The 18,808-nt window shown below is 34.0% G+C and overlaps 1 protein-coding gene across 6 annotated transcripts in view; it reads left to right on the plus strand.

Annotated features, from left to right (window-relative positions):
* CSMD3 (CUB and Sushi multiple domains 3) overlaps positions 1-18,808 on the plus strand; it is a 1,257,965-nt gene that overhangs the window by 1,235,401 nt on the left and 3,756 nt on the right. For all 6 annotated transcript variants that reach the window (XM_086695899.1, XM_086695901.1, XM_086695900.1 and 3 more), the window contains 4 exons: positions 3,367-3,525; positions 11,070-11,182; positions 14,004-14,091; positions 16,182-16,317. In XM_086695899.1, coding sequence (XP_086552025.1) covers positions 3,367-3,525; positions 11,070-11,182; positions 14,004-14,091; positions 16,182-16,317 — 496 coding nt within the window. The remainder of the gene's footprint in view (positions 1-3,366; positions 3,526-11,069; positions 11,183-14,003; positions 14,092-16,181; positions 16,318-18,808) is intronic.

An 18,808-nucleotide genomic window follows, 5' to 3' on the forward strand; every position in this document is an offset into this window, starting at 1 on the left:
AATGGACAAATTGCTAGAAAAGAATATCTTACCAGACCTAGAAAACAAAACTTGAATGATCCTATAAAACTGAAGTAGAAGTTGAAAACTATTTCCACAGAGAAAAAAACAGGTCCTTATGGCTCTACTGATGAATTCCACCAAACTTGCAAGGAGCAGAACAGATCATCCCATTTTATAAAATCTCTTCTAGTCAAGAAAACTCATTCTATAAGTCCAACATAATTCTAATAACTCATAAAGAGATTATACAAAAGGGAAAATTGCAAACTCATTTGACTCAAGATGTACAGATAAAAATATCCTACGTAAAATCTTAGCAAATCAAATCCAAAATTATAAAATCTAACAGAATAACCAAAAAATGACACATCAGAAACAAACTGGGTTCATGATACATATGCAGGAACATTTTTATGTTAAATAATCCTTAAAAGTAATCTGTGAATTACGAGATTAAAATGCAAACAATGTTGATCAGCACAATACCTACACAGAAAATAATTGATAAAATCAACACCTATTTATAATTTTAAAAGATGCTTCATAAAGTTGGAAGAGGAAAGGAATTTCTTTAACCTGAGTAAAAATATCTATAACTCTTCCAGGTGAATGTTATCTTAAATGGGATAACATTAGAAACATTTAATTGAAAATCATGAGGCACTGTGATTAGATTACTCCAAAATAACAGGAATGATATTTGGGAATTGTGTCAGTCAGGAGCATGATACTACATTTAACAACGCTATGAAGCCTGTGAAGTAAAGTTGAAATTCAGACGTATTGAAAGAAAGGATCGTGCCATCTTAGTCTTCTTTTCATTGATATCCACATCAGTGATAGTGGGATGGCATTTTAGAGTTTCAAAGAACTGCCAAATACACGTTCATATCTAAATCTCAAAATAGACTAAACATAGAAGTATTATCATCCCCACTGTACATGGGAATATAAATAACCAAATAGTGTCTGCTTCGTCCAACCTGAGTTACATTTCTCAAAAAGTAGAGAGTAGAAGTGGCATTGTGGAGCCAGCAGGTAGAGGTTCAGCACAGACCATTCTGTGCATTCTTCCAAGCATTGCATTCAGTGATGTCATATTGGTAGTAGGTTGAAATCTGTTATTCTGGGAATATATACACTATGGAAATCAGCAAATACTGCATATCAGTTTTTGGTTTGTTTTGTTTTGGTTTCCTGGAGACCCACTAGTTAAACATTTACTACCACATCAATGATTAAACCTGATGCAATATACTTTGCTGCTGCTACTACCTACTTCTTTCTGTTGCTGCTTTCTCCTGCCACTGTGGTTCTCTTTAATCTCCTTCAACCAACAGGATTTCCTCTAAGCACCACAGATAAGATCATCAGGTATGACAGATTTTCTTTAAAGGTTCAGAGAGAGCAAAGAGTAATCACAGTCCAGTCCAGGTGGAAATAAACACAGAGACAACCACACTTAAAGGGCGCCTACTATTTTTTAGGCACTGCCATTAGAATATCTTTCTCCCTTGCTCCTGCTCTTACCTCTGCTGGGAAGATGCTATTTTCTCCAAATTCCAGGTCTTTCTAGTGCAGGCCAATATAGCTCATGACTCCCTCCTGTAAACTTGTTTTAGGTACACTTTTTTCTTTTTTTTTTTACAAAAAACTTTAACATGCTTACCACATATCGAGGGCTTTTTACTCATACACTGTATCAAAGCTTTAGGTAGAACTCCCCTATACATACATAGCATAGCATTCCCCTAGAGGGTACATAGCGGTATTCTTTGAGGTTTGGGAAGGGAGTGCTAGTACAAGGATGACTTTGCAAAGATCACAAAGCCAGAAACATGGATTATTCATTATACTTACTATGTGTCTGCTAAATACATATTTTATTAGCAGTTGCGTAGTAAGTTCAAAGCTCCACAGTCTTCCTGGTAATCTGAATAATCGTAGCAGCAGCAGTAGTAATGGCAGCGACTAACACTCAGCTAAACACTTCACATTCCTTATCTCATTGAACCTTCCTCACAACTCTAAGCCAACCTCATTTTACTTAGGAGGAAATATAGGTTTAGAGAGATAAGTCGTTTATCTGTGTGCAAAACCACACAGCTTATAAATCGCACAGGGTGGGGCTTAAATATCACAGCCTAACTCTAGGGCCTGCAGTTCTAGTCTTTCAGCTACTTTACTTTTGAATTACCAGAGGAAAAAAAAAAATCACATTGGGTGAATATTCAGAAAATATTCAACTCTTGACCCTAGTTTATATTTTCTGTATTTTATGTCTACAGTGGTTTTGTTATTTTCGTTTGTTGAGTAGAATTCAGGGTATGTAACCCAGTCTCTGTGATCTGGGACATAAGAAGTGTGATGCGTGTAGAGAAGAGCAGGTGACAAACTGTCAATAACTTGTTAGGAAAAAAAAAAAGACTTTTCCCTACTCTGTTATTCACTCACTTGCACAAATAAGCATGGCTCCCTGGAATAGCCGCTTTGGGGGGATGTGCTTTATTGTCATGTATAGGGTTAATGGAAGCTTCTCTCAGCCTCTTTTCAGGAACTGAGTAGACTTTGCCATTCTTGACTTACATAACTATATATTACATAACTAATTTATATAAATATAGTGCCTTATTTGGATATATCTAAAATGAAGAGCATTTCTTACTTAGAGGAAAGTTTTCTAACATTTAGAATGTTATTTGATTCTACCAAATTCATCTCTCTCTCCCACGAGAGTTGGGCAATTTCTAGTGACAATTCCTTTATTTCTAAAAATACCTATAAAATCAAAGCTGTCAATATGGTGGAGCCCTGTTCTTCCTCAGGAGCATCTATTATTGGAATAAGTGAACTCAGTATTGTGTAAGGGGGGCAAAGGAGCACCCCTCCCGACAGTCTTTCAGGGCTATGCTGCAGGAGGGGGTTAACTCTATGCTCTTCCTCTGAAAAATCTATTCACAGTGCCAGGAGAAAACAAGGCCTTTTGGGACTTGTATGCAGACTGACTTGGCTTGGTAAAATCACTTTATCTTCCTTTTGAAAGAAATATGTTCCTAAAGGAGACCAAATACAAGTAAATTTGATGTTTAGCTGGTTCTGAATATAAGTGTATGTCTTTAATTGGTGTTGTCCATCTTTAATTGGTGACTCATGTATGATTACAAACCTAGGTTATGGCAATTTTGGTTTATTCCCCAAAACTCGAAATAAATCTGAAGAATTCACTTTATATTACACATGTCACATTATTGTCTGTTTAGCAAAATATCGTTATTCACTGAACTAATATTCTCTAACCCACTATTTAATGTTTATATTTACAGGGCACCATAAAATTAATGTGTGTATTTAATCTATTTGCAGTTCCTGATGACGTGTTTGCCCAAAATTATATATGGAAAGGCTCTTACAATTTCAAAGGAAGGAAACAACCCATGACCTTGACAGTTACTAGTTTCAATGCTTCCACTGGAAGAGTCAATGCAACACTCAGCAATAGCAACATGGAACTGCTACTTTCAGGTATCACATTAAAGACGAGCAAATGATGCCTTCATGCTTTCACCTCCATCATTTCATCATATGAGTGATTTTTATACTGTGAAATATTTCTTAAATTTTAATGACATTCATAATTATCCAGAAATAAAGTTTTCCAATCTTTGGACTTATACAGGAGTATTACTACACAAATGTAAAACTCTGATTCCAAAATAAGCTCCCGCATGAATATTTTTTTTTGCAAGTTAGTTAACGTACAGTGTAGTCTTGGCTTCAGGAGTAGAATCCAGTGATTCATCTCCTACATATGACACCCAGATATCATCCTGAAAAGTGCCCTGCTTCATGCCCATCACACATTTAACCCACCACCTCCTTCCAGCAACTCTCAGTTTGTTCTCTGTATTTAAGAGTCTCTTATTGTTTAAAGCCCTCTTTGTTTTTCTCTTATTTTTCCTTCCCTTCCCCTATGTTCATCTATTGAGTTTCTCACATTCCACATGTGAGTCAAATTATATGATACCTGTCTTTCTCTGAATGACTTATTTTGCTTAGCATAATACCCTCCGGTTCCATCCACGTTGTTTCAAATTGCAAGATTTCATTCTTTTATATCGCCAAGTACTATTCCATTGTATATATGTACCACATCTACTTTATCCATTCCTCAGTTGATGGACATTTGGGCTCTTCCATAATTTGGTTATTGTTGTTAGTACTGCTATAAACATTGCGCCCCTTGGAATCAGCAATCCTGTAGCCTTTGGGTAAGTTACTAGTATAGTGCAATTGTGGGTCGTAGGGTAGTTCTATTTTTAATTTTTTGAGGAACCTCCACATTGTTTTTCAGAGTGGCTGCACCAGTTTGCATTCCCACCAACAGTTGAAAAGTGTCCCCCTTTCTCCACATCTTTGCCAACATCTGTTGTTTCCTGAGTTGTTAATTTTAGCCATTCTGACCAGTGTGAGGTGGTATCTCATTGTGGTTTTGATCTGTATTTCCCTGATGATGAGTGATGTTGAGCATATCTTCACGTGTCTGTTTGCCTTCTGGATGTCTTCTCTGGAGGAGTGTTTATTCATGTCCTTTTGCCTGTTTCTTCACTGGATTATTTGTTTTTTTATATGTTAAGTTTCTTAAGTTCTTTATAGATTTTGGATACTAACCCTTTATCAGATATGTCATTTGCAAATCTCTTCTCCCATTCTGTCGGTTGCCTTTTAGTTTTGTTGGTTGTTTCCTTTGCTGTGCAGTTTTTATCATGATGAGGAGGTTCCAAAAGCTGATTTTTGCTTTTATTTCCCTTGCCTTCAGCGAGGTGTCTAGTAAGAAGTTGCTTCAGCCGAGGACAGAGAGGTTGCTACCTGTTTTCTCTTGTAGGGTTTTGAAGGTTTCCTGTCACACATTTAGGTTTTACATCCATTTTGAATTTATTTTTGTGTATGGTGTAATAAAGTTGTCCAGTTTCATTCTTCTGTATGTTGCTGTCCAGTTCCCTCAGCACCATTTGCTAAAGAGACTGTCTTTTTTCCAATGGCTACTCTTTCCTGCTTTGTCGAAGATTAGTCAGCGATATATTTGTGGGTCCATTTCTGGGTTTTCTATTTCGTTCCATTGATCTATGTGTCTGTTTTTGTGCCAATACCATACTGTCTTAATTATTACAGCTTTGTAATATAGGTTAAAGTCCGGGATTGTGATGCCTCAGGTTTGTTTTTCTTTTTCAAAATTACTTTGGCTATTTGGGGTTTTTGTGGTTCCATACAAATTTTAGGATCATTTGTGAAGAATACTGGTGTTATTTGGGTAGGGATTGCATTGAATGTGTAGATTGCTTTGGGTAGTATTGACATGTTAATAATATTTTTTCTTCCGGTCCATAGGCATGGAATGTTTTTCCATTATTTTGTGTCTTCTTCAATTTCTTTTATAAGCTTTCTATAGTTTTCAGCATACAGATCTTTTACCTCTTTGGTTAGATTTATTCCTAGGTATTTTGGTGCAATTGTAAATGGGATTGATTCCTTGACTTTTCTTTCTGCTGCTTCATTATTGGCATATAGAAATGCAACTGATTTCTGTACATTGATTTTATATCCTTCTACTTTGCTGAATTCATGTATCAGTTCTAGCAGTTTTGGAGTGGAGTCTTTTGGGTTTTCCATGTAGAGTATCATGTCATCTGTGAAAAGTGAAAGTTTGACTTTTTCTTTGCCAATTTGGATGCTTTTTCTTTCTTTTTGTTGTCTGATTGCTGAGGCTAAGACTTCCAACACTCTGTTGAACAACAGTGGTGAGAGTGGACATCCCTGTCGTGTTCCATGATCTTAGGGGGAAGGCTCTCAGTTTTTCTCCATTGAGGATGATATTAGCTGTGGGCCTTTAATATATGACTTTTATGATGTTAAGATATGTTTCTTCTTTGCTGACTTCTTGAGGTTTTTTATCAAGAAAGAATGCTATATTTCGTCAAATGTGTTTTCTGCATCTATTGATGGGATCATATCGTTCTTATCCTTTCTTCTCTTAATGTGTTATATCACATTGATCTGTGAATATTGATATCTGTCTTTGCAGATATCATTGATATCTGTCCTGCAGCCCAGGAATGAATCCCACTTGATCATGATGAATAATTCTTTTAATGTAGTGTTGAATTTGATTTGGTAGTATCTTAGTAAGAATTTTTGCATCCAGGTTCATCAGGGATATTGGTCTGTATTCTCCTTTTTAGTGGGATATTTGTCTGGTTTGGAATCAAGGTAATGTTGGCTTCATAGAATGAGTTTGGAAACTTTCCTTCCATTTCTATTTTTTGGAACATTTTTAGAAGAATACATATTAAATCTACTTTAAATGTCTGGTAGAATTCCCCTGGGAAGTCATCTGGCCCAGGACTCTTATTTGTTGGGAGATTTTTGATAACTGATTCAATTTCTCTGCTGGATGGGTCTTTTCAAATTTTCTATTTCTTCCTGTATGAGTTTTAATGTGTGAGTATCTAGGAATTTTTCCATTTCTTCTAGATTGTCCAGTTTGTTCATAGTATTCTCTTATAATTTTTCATAGTATTCTCTTATAATTGTTTATATTTCTATGGTGTTGGTTATGATTGCTCCTCTTTCACTCATTATTTTATCTATTTGGGTCCTCTCTCTTTCTTTTTTGAAAAGTCTGGCTAAGATCTTATCAATTTTGTTTATTCTTTTAAAAAACCAGCTCTTAGTTTCACTAATCTGTTCTACTGTTTTGTGTTGGATCCTACATCATTTATTTCTGCTCTAGTGTTTATCATTTCCTTCTTCTGCTGGCTTTGGGCTTTATTTGCTGCTGCTTTTCTAGCTGCTTTAGGTGTGAGGTTAGGTTGTGTATTTGGGACATTTACTGCTTCTTGAGATAGGCCTGAAATGCAATGTATTTTCTTCTTAGGATTGCCTTTCCTGCATCCCAAAGAGTTCGAATTGTCATGTTTTCATTTTCATTTGCTTCCATGTATATTTTTATTTTTTTCTTTAATTTCCTGCTTAATCCATTCATTCTTAAGTGGGATGTTCTTTAACCTCCATGTATTTGGAGGATTTCCAGATTTTTTCTTGTGGTTGATTTCAAGTTTCATAGTGTTGTGATCTGAAAATATGCATGGTATAATCTCAATCTTTTTGTACCTGCTGAAGGCTGTTTTGTGACTGGGTATGTGATCAATTTTGGAGAATGTACCATGTGCACTTGAGAAGAATGTGTATTCTGCTACTTTAGGATGAACTGTTCTGAATATATATGTTAAGTCCTTCTGGTCCAATGTGTCCTTCAGAGCTATTGTTTCCTTATTGATTTTCTGCCTAGATGATGTGTCCATTATTGTAAGTGGAGTCTTATTAATTTAGGACTTAGATTTAATTTACTTATTAGTTTCAAATTAATTGCAAGTCTCTTACAATTATGGTGTTCTTATCAAAAAGTTTGTTCATGATTAATTGATTTATGTATTTGGGTGCTTTCACTTTGGGGGCATAAATATTTACAATTGTTACTCTTCTTGATGGATAGACCCCTTAAATATGATATAATGCCCTTCTTCATCCATTGTTACAGTCTTTATTTTAAAATCTAGTTTATGTGATTTAAGTATGGTTACTCTGGCTTTCTTTTGATGTCTATTAGAATAATAGATGGCTTTCCGTCCTCTCACTTTCAATTTGCAGGTGTCCTTAGGTCTAAATGAGTCTCTTGTAGGCAGCATTTAGATGGATCTAGGTTCTTTGTTTTTTTGTTTTTTTTTGTTTTTATCCATTCTGATATCCTATGTCTTTTGATTGGGGCATTTAGTCCATTTACATTGAGTGATAATTGAAAGATATGAATTTAGTGCTATTGTGTTATCTGTGGATTTCATGTTTGTAGTGATGTCCTCTGGTCTTTTGTGGTCTTTGCTGCTTTCCACTCACAGAGTTCCCCCTTAGGATCTCCTACAGGAATAATTTAGTGGTCATGAACTCATTTAGTTTTTGTTTGTCTGGAAAGTCTTTATCTCCCCTTCTGTTCTGAATGACATCCTTTCTGGATAAAGGATTCTTGGCTGCATATTGTTCCTATTCAGCACACTGAATATTTCCTGCTACTCCCTTCTGACTGCCAAGGTTCAGTGGACAGGTCTGTTACTATCCTTATATGTCTACCCTTGTAGGTTAAGGACATTTTGTCCCTAGCTGCTTTCAGAATTCTCTCTTTATCTTTGTGTTTTGCCAGTTTCACTGTGATATATAATGCTGTTGACCTCTTTTTGTAGATTTTAAAGGGAGTTCTCTCTGCCTCTTAGACTTGGATGCCTGTTTCCTTCCCCAGATGAGGGAAGTTTTTGGCTATAATTTGTACAAATAAACCTTTTGACACTTTCTCTTGCTCTTCTTCTTCTACAACTCTTATAATACAGATATTGTTTCATTTCATGGAATCAGTTCTCTAATTCTCCCCTCATGATCTAGTAATTCCATTTCCCTCTTTTTTTTCAGCTTTATTATTTTCCATAACCTTATCTTCAATTTCACCTATTCTTTCTTCTGCATCTTCCATCCTCTCTGTCACTGTGTCTAGTTTATTTACTAGACTATTATTAGTCTATTACTAGACTGTTATTATTAGTCTAGATGTTATTTACTATAACATCTCAGTTATAGTATTTTTTAATTTATCCTGACTAGTTCTTAGGTCTTTGACCTCTGCAGCAAGAGTTTCTCTCATGTCTTCTATGCTTTTTTCAAGCTCAGCTATTACCTTTGACTGTCATTCTAAATTCTTGTTCAGATATATTATTTATTTCTGTTTTGAGCAATTTTCTGGCTGTGATTTCTCCTTGAACTTTCTTTTGGGGAGAATTCCTCCATTTTGTCATTTTGTGTGTTTTAAAAGCTTGTTTTGTGTCTTGCACCTGAGTCATTCATGGATATTTTGATGTGGCTGGAATGAGACATCATGAAATAGAAAAGAACTTTTAATTTGAATAACTAATTTTTTCTGTATTCTCATAACACCAAAGAGGCAAGATCAGTGACCTGTAAGCTATTTTATGGACACAAAATCATTTCTTCAAATGACAGTATTTAGGTGGACACCATAGTTTAAGACAGAAAAGGTAGAGCTACACTACTTTAAACAAGCATAAGGATCCCCTATCCAACTGCTCAGCTTTTTCAAGTTTCTGTGTCCTCTATCTAGTATAAATTTCCCTCATTATCTTTGATTGTTCTGGTTTTTCTGACATTCAGATATTTTCTCAAATGTCATCTCATCAACAGTACTCCTTATGACCCCATCTAAAGTAACTTTCTCATTATAAATACAGTCAGACAGACTCTTAGACAGTCTTCCCTGTTTCACTTTCTTCTTTTCACTGTTTGAAATTAGTATAGTATTAGTATAGAGTAATATGGTGTTACAGGATGTGATATGACATTTTGTTCATCTATACTCCAACAATGTAAGTTCTAAAAGGGAAGCTCCCTTGCCTTCCAGGTCATCACTGCTTCTCAGAAACTAGAAGAGCAGCTGGAACAAAATAGGCCTTAATGAATATTGTCAAAGTAATGAATTTGAATTATTGCTCTCATTTAAAAAATATTTTTAAATATTCATACTGCAAATATGTAATATATTTGTTTAAACTTCTTGGCTGTATACATATCCTAAGAAATTATTAATAATTATTTGTGGTATCAATGAAATAGAAAATAAAATCATAATTATTGATTTTGCAAATTTTAGGATAACTATCAAACAGTTTTGTATTATTGAGTGATTCCCCATTAAACTCAGAGTTAAAGTATTAGTAGTTAATATGTATTATATTTTAAAAACTATACACAGCTACAGTGATATAAACTGCAAGAAGTTTTATATTGGCAAAAGAAATTCATTTAAATTGTGACTACTGATTTAACTTTGAGACATAAACATTTTTTTTATTTTAGAGATTTCTGAAAAATAAATGTATACTTAATCTAATCTAGAAAAATTTCAAAATAAATTCCTGCAAATATATAAAAACAAATAGATTAATTTGCCATCACAGTGTCCGTGGAAATCAATTATGATATTTTCCCACCAATATTATTTTTGATCACTTTTTTGTCTTCCCTTATTAAATGTAACCACTTAGGTCAAGATCTATGTGTCATCTTTGTATTCCCAGTCCATTCTTATGATACCTTATTACATAGGTGAAAGATTAAATAAATTAATGAATGAGTCATATTTCCACCATTAATCACAAAATTTTTACTTAGAATTTTTTTCTCCTGTTTTTCCCCTAAGCACATTTATATTTCATATTATTCCTACTTGTAGAATACCCACTGTTTATGAAAAGAAATTATGTATATATTTTTACTTTTTTATGCTATTTCCTATATTTACCTTCTTAAACTAAAAATTGTACTTGATTTTTAAGACCCATTCAAATACCTTTTCTCAATAAGCATTTCCTGATCACTCCATTGTGAAATGATCCCTCTCTGTTCTGGCCTTTTATTTATCATATTTTTTCATGTATTTTAGTTGATTATATATGTGACTTACATTTCCTACTTCATTGGAAATGCTTTTAAGCATCCTATCTTTAGATAGGAATGTATATATTCTTCTTTGTGGCTCCAGCAGCACTTACAATACTCTTTCACAGGGTTGGCACCCAATTTATTATTAAGAAACCAATGAGGGATTTTAAGGTTTGTTGTACATCCTTGAAGATTTTAAATCTTATTGGGGAATGAAGTCATTTTATTTGTAATATCATGGAATGATGTTATTAAGAACAGTAATACTTAATTTTAATAACATAAGTAATTTCAACCCCACAATTAAAATTCAAGTTGAGAATTTCAGATGAGAGATTAACATATACTGTAGGATTTGTAGAAAGCTTTGTGAATGAAGCTGGCCTTGACTTGGCCTTGTTTGATTCCTTTTCTTTTCACATATATTACCTTATATATTTAAGGAGTTAAAGATAATATAATGAAGCATAACTACTTACAAAATTAGTAGACTAAAATGTCCTTATATTTTACAGGGGTGTATAAAAGCCAGGAAGCTCGCCTAATGTTACACATCTACCTTATTAAAGTACCAACGCATGCTTCTGTGAAGAAAATGAAAGAGGACAATTGGGCCATGGATGGCTTTGTAAGTATAGTGTTTTAAATATCTTCTGCTGATTTTAATAACCAATTTGTGCTTTGGTTTCTCATTAAAATTCCAAAAAAAAGGTGGTTTTCTAAATTGGGCTAATTATGAGTACACATGCACATATAAAATGGGAAAATTACTATTATGGGTAAATTTTTTGTTTGGAAAAAAGATTCAATGTAAATACTTAGTAATCTAGAATGTTATACCTAGGGTTATTGGATTCTTATTAATATGCTTATATTTGTAATGTTTATGTGTATGAGAGTCATAGTTTTTCATTGCTTTCATCAAATGTATTTTGTCTATGACCAGTACTATGCAAAGTAAATCTGGATAAAATATAATTCATTCTTTGTCTGGAATTACTATTTAAGACACATACAACATATTTATAAAATGCGTAAAAAAATTAAGTATGCCATTACATTTAAGTTTTTTCTCTAAATTTAACAGATTTAGAATATTTTATAAAGTTGTTTATGAAAAGAAAGTTATGTGAATTACTTCATTTGGGGAGATGGTTGCCATAGCTTCACCATGGAGTCACCCTGTCCTATTCAGCCACTTACATGAATGGAGTTTCTAAATTGGTAGTTGGAAGTAACTAGTCTTCCATTCACATATTGACCTGGAGTCTTTGCTAAAAAACAATGAGGAGAGCTCTGACTATATCCCCTCAAGCAACAGGTCTTCTTTTACAAGGAAGATCTAGAAGGAAAGAAGACAGTAGATCATAGGCTTCTGTAAGTTTAGTGCCCGAGGGGGTAAAAATGTTTATCCTATTTCCCTATCTGCTGTTATTCATGGAATTGGAAATGAATTCATGTCTTCAATGCACTCAAATCCTTTAGTTGTATTATTTTATCTAGGAAGCAAACAAAATGAATTCATTTGTTTAAATATTAGAGTTTAAGCTATTCTATTTAGAAGCATTTCATTTTTAAAAATGACCAAAATGAGTGTGATGTCTGATAATAAAGAATAAACCACTTGTTTCTGAAATGTCAAACTTCTATGGATGGATTGGTATGATATTTTGCTTTTTAGGGTGAGGATTCAAGGTTTTTAACTTTTACAATACTATACAGGACTTGGGTAACTTGGTAACTTGGGTAACAATACTATACAGGACTTTTACAATACTCTACAGGACTTGGGTAATTAAAACAAACTTCAGAATAAAGTCACATTACTAGTTATCAGGAACACTGAAATATGTCTATTTTTAATTTATTTATGAAATCAAATCACATTACATAAGTAAAGCATTTTTTAAAAATAGGATTTTACACACATGCAAGGTACACGTAATAGCATTTATAGCAATGGACACAGCCACAAAATCTTGGGGTCAAACAACAAGTATTTCATTCTTTCTCATGTATGTGGGGTTAGTTGTGGGTGTTCCACTTGAGGCTGTGGTAGCAAGTTCAGGTCTGCTCCAGATGTCTCATTCTGGGGCCCAGGCTGGAGCACATTCTCTTGTCAGAGGTCAGAAGCTCTGAGGGGGAAAGTGGAAACATGCCCCCTTGCTTTAAATAGCTCTAATGAAATATAACTCATCTTCCTTACAATTCACCCATTTAAAATATGCAATTCAGTGGTTTTAAGTATATTGACATGTGTGTAACCGTCACCACAGTTGATTTTAGAATATTCCCATCACCTCAAACAGAAACTCCACACCCTTTAGCTATCACCCTACCCATTCGTCCCTCAACTCCACCCTAGCCCTAAGAAGACACAAATCTATTTTCTGAAATCTATAGATTTCTCTGTTTTGGATGTTCATATTTATGGAATCATATACTATGTAGTCTTTTGTGTCTGGCTTCTTTCACTTATTTTCATGGGAAACATGCCTTTTAAGGCTCAGACTTAGAACTGACCTACTGTCAGTTCCACCCATAAATCTTTGGCCAAAGTAAATCACAGGACCAAACCCAATGAGTTGAAAGGGGCATTCTTCCCATGAAGGTTGGTGGGAGGGGAAGACGGAGTGCATACATGCTAAATAGTAATCGTATCTACAAAGTAGAGTTTTATTATATTTTAATTTTTAATAATTTTTTAACATTTTATTTCTTTTTGAAAGACAGAGACGTCATATGTGGGGGAGGAGCAGAGAGAGAGAGAGAGAGAGAGAGAGAGAGAGAGAGAGAGGAGACACAGAATGCAAAGCAGCTCCAGGCTCTGAGCTGTCAGCACAGAACTGATGTGGGGTTTGAACCCACGAACTGTGAGATCATGACCTGAGCCAAAGTCAGTCGCTTAACTGACTGAGCCACTGAGCACCCCAATTTTTAATTGATCATTTGCTTTATTCTGTTTAATCATATCATTGTCCTCCGTCTTTTGCTTAGAGGGGGGAAGGCCAGAAGGAGAGGGAGAAAGAGAATCTTAAGCAGGCTCCATGCCTAGGTTGGAGCCTGACTTGGGACTCGGTCTCATGACTGTAGGTCATGACCTGAGCTGAAATCAAGACTCAGATGCTTAACTGCCTGAGCCACCCAGACTCCCCTAATTGCCTTTTTTTGACAGTAGGCTTCTTAGCCTAAGAGAAATCTATATATCTATATAATTATATTAATGACCAACCCCCTATATTCTAATATCCTAATTACTTAAAAACAAAAATTTTCTTTTGCTTTTAATGGCAAATTTGCACAGTATGCCGTGTTTTATATCAGAGGGAAATAAAGAGGAAGGAACTCTGTATAATATTCATTTAAGTGTAAAACTGGATATTTATTAAGGCTGGAAAATATAGCCATCTCCAATCCTCAGATTTAATCAACCTTATAAATATTTTTAGGTTTCTGCTGAGCCTGATGGAGCAACTTACGTATTTCAAGGATTTATTCAGGGCAAAGATTATGGGCAATTTGGACTACAAAGACTAGGTAATGTATTCATTTTCATTTTCATGTAGTTCCTTTATTACTCTAGACATCATAAGAAAATACAGTGTATTCTGTACATTAGGCACACTTACTACATTTTGAATTTGGCTTTGTCAGGTAAGTTATACATTGAAAAATTTGAAAGGCTTTTAAATAATCACACAAAATATTGATTCTCTATGTACCGATGCTGTACAGGGTTTGGTTTTTGTCAGATGTCTAATAAATATGACACACTGCCTTGCCTTTAGCAAGGAAAAAGGAGAAAAGTGACACAGATAGAAAAGAAAATATTAAACTGTAAATTATTTTATTTTATCTCATGAGAACTGCAGTACTTCTCTTCAGTTTGAATATTGTTGTAACTTTATTTCTCTTTTGAAAATGTAATAGCACTTTGAAAAATTCATATGGTCTGAAAAAGAAAATAACTTTGAGGAATAGACCCCTTTTGGGGACTTTGTGCTATTCAGCTATGTAAATTTTCTGTAGTGGGAGGCATAGGGTTTTTTCATTCTTCTTTTAAACTCTTTTAAAATATACATAGACATTTAATGGTCTTGCTTGAATATAATTATTGCCATAGCTTTCGGTATATAATTTTCCTAAAGTATATTGTCTTCCATTATTATATGGTGGTATTGACATATAAAGAATAAACTCAGGCTCTAAAAACTCCTACTTAGTATTTATCTTAAAAATTCCATTACTTTGAATGCTTATGTAAATATTCTGAGTCCCTGGAAAAATAAGGTAGGTAAGAAGGTATTAACTTGGACTAAGGTGTGACTTAATTGAATATAACTGTTTATCAAAAAAATAAATTAGCTTTCTCTAAGTAAATAAAAATGATAAGATGTTCATTTCAGATAATGTCTTGGCCTAAAAGTATGTTAGTTTTGAAAACCAAATAAAACATTCATTAATACAGTACAGTTACACAGTTGTGCAATTTAATGCAAGATGTTTACACATACTAGTCTCAAAAGCATCACAAAAACTACATGTCTAAGACAGAACCTATAAAAAAAAAAAGCAGCTATTTCTTTCTGGGGAACCTAAAAACAAAAAATAACATGTCCGTTATTTTTTCTTCCCTTGTCCTATGCCAACACGTTGACAAACCTGATTTTCTCATTTCCTAAATGTGCTAATGTCTTCACTGTTTCCCCATCCCCGAGTAGAACACTTCTCAGCCTGTGCTCTCTTACCACTTATCCTCACAAACAAGTTCTGTTGATTTTTAACTACAAAATGTTCCCCCATTTCTGTCTTTTCATGCTCTTCCTAGTATGTTAGTATAGAGATCAATTTCCACTTCTATTTGGGTTCTTGCTCTAACCATTGATGTACACGTGCTTCCAGTCTGGCTTCCCTCAAGTTCATTCATTCCACCCTACCCACTGTCCTAAATTGTGTGCCTTATCATAGGGCCTTTTATTTCTAAATACCTTCACTTGTCCTTCACTGCAAATAGATACAAGTTTGAATTCTTTAGAACGATATTTATGGCTTTTTGGGGTCTGGCCATAGCTTTTTCAGGTTAGCAGCCTATTCCTACCACACAGATAATACCTACCTCCACATCTTTTCCACACAGCTACACCTAGTGCTTGTCACGTCTTCTAAATATGTCACTCACCTTCCTATTTCTAAGCTTAAGATGGTCCTGCTTCCTCCTCCATTCATTGTTCTACTGACTCTTCAAAGCCAAGCTCATTGTATTCTCCAAAATACATTCTTATATACCACCAGATGGAATTACCCCTTCTCTTCCTAAAGCACATTGAACATTAATTCATGCCTGATGTATATGCTTTTTTGCGTCATTGTATTCTTTCTACAACTGTATAAACTCTTCAGAGACTACTTATTTTTTATTCTGTATCCTTTCCTGGAAAAATATCTTATACATAGTAGACACTGCACAAACTTGCATGGAAATGAGTTGAAGGAGTTTCCTGAATTATTTTTGTTTACTATATACATTTCCAAGTAGGTATCTTGATAAGGAAAGAAAATAATTGATTCATAAAAATAAAAAATCATGTGATAAAAGCAAGTTGATTTTTTTTTTTTTAATTTTATAGGACTGAATATGTCAGAAGGCTCAAATTCTTCAAATCAACCTCATGGTACAAACAGTAGTTCTGTGGCCATTGCTATTCTTGTGCCTTTTTTTGCACTTATATTTGCAGGATTTGGATTTTATCTTTATAAACAGAGGTAAGTTTGTTGATTTTACCTACAAAACCTTTCCCAAATCTTCCATTTCATGTTCTTTTTACTACTCTAGTTCAAATTGTAACTTCCATTTTTTTTTTTCAGTGTGTGCCAAATAGTGCAACAGGTTTAAAAACCTGGTTCCCCCTGCCTACCCCCCACCGTGCCAACATCACAAAACAAAAATTGCTCAGTGAATTTGCACATTCACCTTAACCCTTATTACTCTTGCCTGTCAATTTCCTGGCACGAACTTAATTGTATAAGTTAGTTTTACATTATCCATGATAAGAATTTAGAGATACAAAAGCCAGGTTAACGTTGACATTGAAGAGGTGATACCTGCTGCCACATTTATTTAGAGAAGTGGAGAGAAGTTTGTGACCAAACCTCGTAGCGCACATCACAATACTGACCAGTTTTACCCAGGCAGACAGTTGGTAAAGTCTTCTAACCGTCTCCTTTCCTTCTGCTGCTTTTAGAAGATTATGCAATTAGTATGTTATATTTCTGACGTATCTAGCGTATGATTATCCATATTATTAGTTGGTCCTTGTTTTACTAAGTCCATTACAACAATCCAAGTCAGGGGCTTTATTATGTAATTGTCTGCTATTTGGGACTATCCTTTATCAAGAAAATATATAGAGAGACAACCAGATAATTCAATGAATATTACCTAAATGCATTTTTCTCAAAACTGATATTTGTATTACACGTTTCAGTCTAGATTACCTAAGAGTTATATATATATAATATTACATAAATTTGTAATAATTGAATATTAGCAGCTGCTTAGGCCTTGTCAATATCAGATTTTATTTACAACAACAAAAAAATCATCACTATATTTATTTATAAAGAAATCTGTTCCAATCCTTTTTTTGTTTTTAAACTATCTTTGTAAAAAATGCATAACCTAAAACCATTTAAACCATTCTAGGCATATAGTTCAGTGGCATTTAGTATACTCACTGTGTCCCAGAGCCATCATTGCCAGTTCCAGAATATTTTCATCGCTCCAAAAGGAAATTCTGTGCCCATTGATCAGTCATTCCATATTCCTACCACCCCTGCCCTAGGCAACTGCTAATCTGCTTTCTGTCTGTATTTGTTTGCCTATTCTGGGTATTTCATATCAATGGAATCAGGTAACATGTGACATTTTCTATTTAGTCTCTTAAACTTAACATAATGTTTTCAAGTTTCTTCCATGTTATAGCATTTATCAGTGCTCCATTCCTTTATATGGCTGAATAATATTCTGTGGTATGTTTGAATGTGTTCTATTTAAATATGTCCATTCATCAGTTAATGGGCATTTGGTTTGTTCCTACATTTTGGCTATTGTGAATAGTGCTTATATATACACTTGTGTACAACTTTTTGTTTGAACACATGCTTCAAGTCTTTTGAGTATATACCCCAAAATAGAATTGCTGGTTTATATGGTAATTCTACATTTAACTTACTGGGGAAGCACCAAATTTTTGCAGAGCAACTGCACCATATTATATTCTCACCAGCAATGTATAACTGTTTTACTTTCTCCGCATCCATGCCAACACTTGTTATTTTCTGTTTTCTTTTCTTTTTCTTTCTTATTTTAATTATAGTTACCCTAGTATATGTGTAAAGTGGTATCTCATTGTGGTTTGGATTTACATTTCCCTAATTACTAATGACATTGAACATCTTTTCACTGCTTTTTGGCCATTTTTCTTTGAAGAAGTGCCTGTTCAAGTATCTGCCCATTTTTTAATTGTGTTGTTTGTCTTGTTGTTGATTGTAAGTGTTCTTTATACATTTTGGAGAGTTGACTCTTAGCATACATATGGTTTGATATATTTCTTCCTTTCTGTGAGTTGTATTTTCATTCCCTTGATAGTGTCTTGTCCTTTGATGTACAAAAATTTCTCATTTTGATAAAGTCCAACTTATCTATTTTCTTTTGTTATTTGTGTTTGTGGTGTCAGAGCTAAGAAACCATTGCCATATTCAATGTCATGAATCATGGTTAGATTTACCTGTATGTATTCTCCAAAGAGTTTAATAGATTTAGCTCTTATATTTAAAAGTTTGGTTTGTTTCAAGTAAATTTTTCACGGCATAAACTATCCTGAAACTTGACATTATTTTCCATAAAGCTGTTGTTTAACATTAGTAAAATGACATTTCTTTTTATCTTCATGATTCTTGTCTAATTAGAAGGAAATGATGTTGTTCCTGGTTTTTATTGTGAATCTAGTTTGAAAAAAGAGAGACAAATGCTTTCCATTAGAATTATGCACCTGGCAAGAGCAAATTTTAAGCAATATGTCTATATAGGTAATGTCATTGAAAAAAACTTAAGATAGCTTTAATCAAATTTATTGCTGTATAAATCATCTAACAATTGTTAGTATGGAGAAAAATTCAGAAAATGCATTAGGGATAGTAATAGAATAGAATAGAATAGAATAGAACATAATAGCAAATAAAGTAAGATGAAATA

This window comes from Puma concolor, chromosome F2 (assembly GCF_028749965.1).
Source record: "Puma concolor isolate L17-30 chromosome F2, mPumCon1.1.hap2, whole genome shotgun sequence".
Classification (NCBI taxonomy): Eukaryota; Metazoa; Chordata; class Mammalia; order Carnivora; family Felidae; genus Puma; species Puma concolor.